Genomic DNA, 7,450 nt, shown 5'->3' with positions numbered 1-7,450 from the left:
TTTGGAACATATTTTCATAATATCATTTCTGAAAAAACACTCATCAATTTTATTACAAAATTAATTTTATGAATTTATACATTATTTCTCCGAAAACAACAATAAGAAAAATCATTTCTCACCCCTTCGTACCTTAATATATTCAACATGATCTTATCAATATGTGGTAAGATTCTAATTGTGATTTAATTATTTTTTTATGTAGAAAGAACTTGTTTTTGTTGAGACAAGAAATATCCATTAACAAAAGATTCTTTAATATATAAGTGAGAGTAAGATCAACATAAATATTTTTATTAAAATAATAGTTATTTAGAGAATAATAATGATATAATAAATAATAATAAAATAATAAATAATGATATAATCAAATTATAAAAAAAATTAAAAAAAATCTTATTGAATCATATTTTTTAACATGCATATTAAACTATATAAAAATACACGTCGTCCCCTTTGTGTCCATAAACATAACGAGAAAACTTTAAAGAAAATAAACATGGGTAAAATTAGAAATTCAAAAAATGATGATGTGTAGGTAAATAAAATTGCCTGAAAGAACATACAAAATGACTTCGTTGAATGGAACATTACGAAGTCAAATCCCTTGCAACGTCATTCTAGAAAAAGAATTTCGCTAAACGTGAAAGTGGGGCTCACAAAATTAACGTCGGTGATCCTATTTTCGAACGTCAAACATCCTCTTCCTCCATCCTCTTCCCATTTTACAGACATCACCCTCTGGATATCGAGCGTGAAGAGGATTGCGTTGAACGTAAAACGTCAGTTTACATGGTTTTCCAACTAGAAAAATGTATTTTTAACGACTTAACAACTTTTTTATAACAGTAATATTTAGTTTGTATTACTGTTACAAATGTACGTGCCAATAAAATATTATATCACCAACATTATTTGATATTGGAAAGGACCTTAAAAGTCAAAAAAAAACAGGAACCTTTTCTACACCACTATAAAAGTTTGTGGACAACTGCAAAAAGCCCAGATAATATCAAGATATTTCTCATTTGCCCTCTTATTTCTTTTTAACCGCTGCTGAAAATAATGCAACAAATGGAATAGTTGTCGTGTAGTTCTGGAAACAACTATGGCCGAATTATTTCTCTTCAGCATAGCAGAGTCACTCATAACAAAGCTTGCTTCTCATGCTTTTCAAGAAGCTTATCGAGTGGTGGGTTTATACCACGATCTTCGAAACCTTAGAAAGACTCTCTCTTTAGTCAAGGCTGTTCTGTTAGATGCTCAGCAAAAGCAAGATCACAACCATCAACTCCGCGAATGGCTCACTCACCTTAAAACTGTCTTCTCCGAAGCCGAAGATGTTTTGGATGAATTTGAGTGTCAAACACTGCAAAACAAAGTGGTCAAAGCTCATGGTAACACCAAAGACAAGGTAAGTAACTTCTTCTCCACTTCTAATCCACTTCTTTTTCGCTACAAGATGACACAACAAATTAAATATATCAACAAAAGACTAGACAAGGTTGCAGCGCATAGGCATAAGTTTAGTCTTCAAATAATTGATGTTGACACACGTGTTGTTTATCGGAGAGATATGACACACTCTCGTGTGAGTGATTCAGATGTGATTGGAAGGAAAAACGATAAAGAAAAGATGATAGAACTTTTGATGCAGCAGAATCCTAATGATGATGATACAAGTCTGTCTGTTATCCCCATTGTGGGGATTGGAGGCTTGGGAAAGACTACACTTGCAAAGTTTGTGTTCAATGACAACAGGATCCAGGAGTGCTTCCCATTGAAGATGTGGGTGTGTGTTTCTGATGACTTTGACATTAAGCAACTTATTATCAAAATCATCAATTCTGCCAATGATGAAAATGTTCCTCCTCACCAACAGAATTTGAACATGTTGGATATGGAGCAACTGCAAAACCAATTGAAAAGAAAACTTTCCGGACAAAAGTTCTTACTCGTATTGGACGACGTATGGAACGAAGACCGTGTTAAATGGGTTGAGTTGAGGAATTTAATCCAAGTAAGCGGAGCAGGAAGTAAAGTTGTAGTGACCACACGTAGTCATTCCATTGCTTCCATGATGGGTACAGTTCCCTCTCACATTTTAGAAGGTCTTTCCAAAGAGGAGTCATTGTCTCTGTTTGTGAAGTGGGCATTTAAAGAAGGAGAGGAGGAAAAACATCCTCACTTAGTAAATATTGGCAGAGAAATTGTGAAAAAATGCAGAGGGGTTCCATTGGCAGTGAGAACATTAGGTAGTTTACTATTTTCGAAATTTGAGGACAGTGAATGGGAATATGTGAGTGCCAGTGAAATTTGGAATTTGCCTCAGAAAAAAGATGACATTTTACCTGCCCTTAAACTGAGTTATGATCTCTTGCCATCCTACTTGAAGCAATGTTTTGCATTGTTTTCCCTTTACCCAAAGGATTATTTATTCCCTAGTTATGAAATAGCTGCGATTTGGGGATCACTTGGACTCATTGCACTACCAAAAACAAATAGGACACTTGAAGATGTGGCCAATCAATATTTGCATGAACTCCTGTCAAGATCCTTTCTCCAAGATTTTGAAAACTTTGGCAATAAGTTTAGGTTTAGAATACATGATTTGGTGCATGATCTCGCCCTATTTGTTGCGTCGGATGAGTGTCTACATGTGAGTTTCAAAATTCAAAATATTCCAGATAATGTTCGACATCTGTCTTTTGCCGAAAGCAGTTTGTTCAGAAATTTTGTCACCAAAAAATCAACACTTGTGAGATCCGTACTGTTTTCAAATGGTGCAGCAGCTGCCATCGATGAAGCTTTACTAAATACGTGTCTGACAAAGTTCAAATGCTTGCGAGTTTTGGATTTACGTGGTTCGACATGCAAGACTTTGCCCCGTGCCATTGCTAAGATGAAACATTTGAGATATTTGGACATTAGCGAAAATCTCAACATTAGGAGACTCCCAGACTCTATTTGCAAGCTCCAAAGTTTGCAAGTGTTGTCTATTAAGAGATGTATGAAGCTGGAAATATTGCCCAAAGGATTAAGAAAACTAATCAGTATCCGTTCTTTGGAGTTTAGTACAAAGCAAACTATTTTGCCTGTGAATGAGATCGCCCAATTGGGGTCGCTTGAATTCTTGAGCATTGAATCATGCCATAATGTGGAGTCCATCTTTGGAGGGGTGAGATTCCCTTCTCTTAAAACATTATGCGTTGGGGATTGTCAAAGTCTAAAGTCATTGTCTCTGGATGGTCAAAATTTTCCTGAATTAGAAACATTGCTTGTTAAGGACTGCGGTAACTTGGACTTGGAACTGTGTAAGGGCCACCATGAAGAAGAAAGCCCGAAGCTGAAGCTAAAACTTGTATTATTTTTCGGTTTATCACAGATGGTGGCCCTGCCTAAATGGCTTCAGGAAGCTAGCAAATCCTTGCAGCGCTTGTATGTTTTAAATTGTGACAATATTGAAACACTTCCAGATTGGTTAACAACTCTGACTGATCTCAAAGCACTTGGTTTAATAAATTGTCCAAATCTGGTATCTCTGGCAGATAACATTCATCACCACACTGCACTTGAAAGTTTGAGGATAGAAGGTTGTGCTAACTTATATAAAAAGTATGAACCCAATGTTGGAGAGTTTTGGCCCAAAATATCACACATCAAAAACATTGTGATTGATGAACCAGAAGAACTTAAGAAGAATTAGAAGAATAGCCAGACGTAGTCGATTTCCAGTTTTATTAGTTGGAGCTAGTAGTTAAGGCATTTCAATTTAGAGAGACCTCCATGATATAGTTGTGCAATAGTGTTATATTTGCTCTTTTTAACTGCTTTGCTTTATCTATCATTAATATTGACATACTTCAGTATTTTATTTAGGAAAATATTTTTTAACAATTCTTTTTTACAACTTTTTTACAACAAATGTTAGTTTGTGATTAGTGAATTTCAAATATACAAACTAATAAAATAGTGATACAAAATCTATTATCAAAAAATTGTTAAAATATGATGATCCTTTTATAAGACATTCTTTTCACGGGTGAAACGTAAAAATAAAATACATATAGAAGTCCAAATGTTATAAGACTTCTTTTGCACTATACCTTATCGCTATTTTTTTTATGTTAGAGTTTGTTTACAGATCATGATATGTTAACAACTTTTTTAACAACTTTTTGACAATAAATTATGCGTCAGTATTTTATTAATCTTTACATTTAAAACGAACCAATCACAAGCCACTACATAGATTATTGTAAAATAGTTATAAAAAAAAGTTGTTAAAAAGATATTTTTCTTTTGCTTTAAGGCAACTTTGAATATAAATTTTCTAAGAGTTTTGTTGTCTAGATATTTTATATTTTACATTTTATTTCCATTAGTTAGTGTAATTTCAAATAGATATAACATATTTAAGAATTTTAAATTGATTTTAATCTTATATTTAGACATTCTCAAACTCAATGCAATTTTTCTTCCTTATTTTCGATCTCTGGTGACCTAGCATTTCAGGTATGACAAAAACCAAATAAAATACTTAAGAACAACAACATTAACTACAAAAACTCTTGAATATAATATTAAAAGTGTTTGTACCGTAAAAAAATTAACATATAAATTTAAAATTTTTAAAAAATTATTATTTTTTAACTGTTTAAGTTATTTATATAATTTTTAATAAAATGTAATAATTGAATTAATCAAAATAAATAATTCGTATATAAATAAAATAAAAATTAATAATATTATATATTCTGAGAATAATTAATAAAATATTTTATTTTAGTACATGAAAAAAAATAAATTTTATAAATTTAATGAATATTCCGCGTACTGAATCTTGAAAATGAAGTTCAATCTTAAACAATAATTGTCTGAGAGTTATTTATTCATTGTCATATAAACCATACATAAATAGTAGACAGGGAGTTATCTTTTTTTTTTTTTTTAACTTTAAAGAAAACTCTAAATCAAAAGAAATCAAATTTATATTGAAGATAAATATTTTTTCATGATATTTCTACCTATAATGATAGCAAAAATAACCTTTTTGTTTTCAAATTATTGACTTGCAACCTTATTAGTAGCAAAGGTTATTTGTTTAATCAATATGTTTTAGTACATTATAAGTACACTTACTTTAATTTAAGTGGATAAATGAAAATTCCTAAAAACTTAATATCTTTCAAAAGTTTTAATTCAATTATTCACCTTAAATCCTAGGATCAAAGTACATGAACTTAAATAACTCTTTCTTCACTAAATATTAAAGATAGAACAAACAATTCACTTCTTTTGCTAATTAAATTGAGACAAAGTATTGTTCTATAAACTAAAGTACCAAGACACATCATATTACGCACACAAAAAAATTAAAGAAAGTAAATATGATTTATTGTTTTCAATTAAAGGACATTGTGGGATATAAATATTATTTTGACATTTTATTTAAATTCATATATTCAAAAACAGAAACAATGCACACCATTGGGACTTCTAAAAAAAATAAAAAATAAACACAAAATACAATATCTCTACTCATTCGTAAAAAAATTAATCTTCAAGTCTCTTGTTTGTGATCATCTTCGCAGACAACATTGTTCTCTTTTTGCAAAATATTCTCAAAACACAACTGTATCATAAAAATTAGTATCAAAATATAAAAACAAATAAGGTAAATACAAAGTGATAGAAAAATAAGATAAACATATGTTTAGGATTTTGCAACATTAAAAATGTCTACTACCAAAAAAGAGGGCATTACCAACGGCCCGAAACCGTCAAAAGCAGCCTAAAGCCGTCGGTAATGCCTAAAGTCATCGGTAATGTCTATTACCGACGGATTAACGACGGTCAGTTGATCGTCGGTAAATCGTTTGTCGCTAACCATTACCGACGGCCTGTGTCCTTCGGTAATTACCGAAGGATAGAGGCCTTCGGTAATTACCGAAGTGCATAGGCCTAATTTCATTCCACTAGTTTAGATTATGAAATTTTTCATGACATCAAGTCAAACTAACCACTGATATTTCTATTGGAGAAGGATGATTGAAAAGGAGATATCAAATTATATTGCATAATATGTTTGTAGTCTTTTACATAAGATACTTGTTGCCACAACACTACAACACTACAAGTTTTTACATCTCAGTACATAGGAAAAACATTTAAATTCTAAGAGCAAATGTAAACGAGAACTAATAATAAAGACTATCCAAGTTCAAGCGGCATGATGAAGCAGACTTTGATCAAGGTGCCAAACACCTGCAAACCATAAAGTATAAATGTAAGTAGAAGTCATATGTATTGGGAGAAAATTACCATACTGCTGGAAATGTACATCAAAGGTATATTTTTTCAACCAATATGAGAAGTAACGGTAGCAAAACATATTGTGACCCTTTCCAATCCTCCTCAGTTGAACCACATACTCTGATATATTCTTAATTGATTCAATCTGAAGAAAGAGACATATTTTATTTAACATATAAAACAAATTGGTAACATAAATATTAGCAATATATCTATAATATGATATTATATAAAAAGTTATTAAGTCGATAAATACAGAATTGTAAAAAAAAATGTTTAATTTTTTAAAGACACTATAATTTAAAAACACTATAATTTAAACATGATGGGAGATTTATAAAAGTGATTGAATCAAAAGTTTAAAATAGTACAGATCAATAAAAGTTTAATTCTTGCCTCATTTGTGTGATGGCCCATCGTAATTTCACACTTCCCATTGACGACATTCCAAATCTTCACTTTCTTGTCAGCACTGGTACTTGCAATTATATTCCTATGCAATAAGAATAAATGCCAATGAAGAGAGTTAAAAGAAATTACTACATGAAAACTTTATGATGTAGAAAACACTCAACAGAAAAGAAATAACAGTAAAACACAATTTGAAATGTAATAAAGTTGTACTCTTTGTTCCATGCAAGACCAAGTACTGAGTCACTGTGGCCATCATTTTTGTATTTGGTTTATTTCTACCACAACAATTTAGAAAATAAAAATAACAACAAGTTCATATAAAATACTTAAAACAAACTTTAATTGAAAGAAATGGTTAACATACACATAATATGAAAGCAATAAACAAAATATTTCAGAAACATAGAGGTGATAGTGTAATTCCAAATGGACAGAAATTGACACCAAGTAAAGCAAACCTGTTTTCCTTTCTTTTTATCATCTCCAGTGCTACCCAACACCATACATGGCTTTCCCTTTTCATCCCTTGTAATTTCAATATTATACAAAGGCATCAAGTGCGTATCAAGTAAAACAAGTTGCAAGTGATGACAATTATTTATGCCCATAGTTACAACTGAAATAGTAGACTGTTATCAATTATGAACTGCAGAAAATGGAAAAGGCCAATAATGCACTACACAGTGGATAAAATCACAAGTATATAGTAAGGGTCACATTA

The 7,450-nt window shown here is 31.1% G+C and overlaps 1 protein-coding gene across 1 annotated transcript; it reads left to right on the top strand.

The window, feature by feature from the left end:
• The first annotated feature begins 1,045 nt into the window (after positions 1-1,045).
• On the top strand, positions 1,046-3,859 carry LOC148195480 (putative disease resistance protein RGA1). The gene is given in 2 exon segments (XM_088094003.1): positions 1,046-3,442; positions 3,507-3,859. Coding segments are annotated over 2 exon segments (2,412 nt in total). The 5' UTR covers positions 1,046-1,108; the 3' UTR covers positions 3,585-3,859.
• The last annotated feature ends 3,591 nt before the right edge of the window (positions 3,860-7,450 follow it).

The sequence above is a fragment of the Vigna umbellata genome, chromosome 7, assembly GCF_029865625.1.
Source record: "Vigna umbellata cultivar VRB3 chromosome 7, Vumbellata_1.0, whole genome shotgun sequence".
NCBI lineage: Eukaryota > Viridiplantae > Streptophyta > Magnoliopsida > Fabales > Fabaceae > Vigna > Vigna umbellata.
This window is presented reverse-complemented; position numbering and strand designations above follow the sequence as displayed.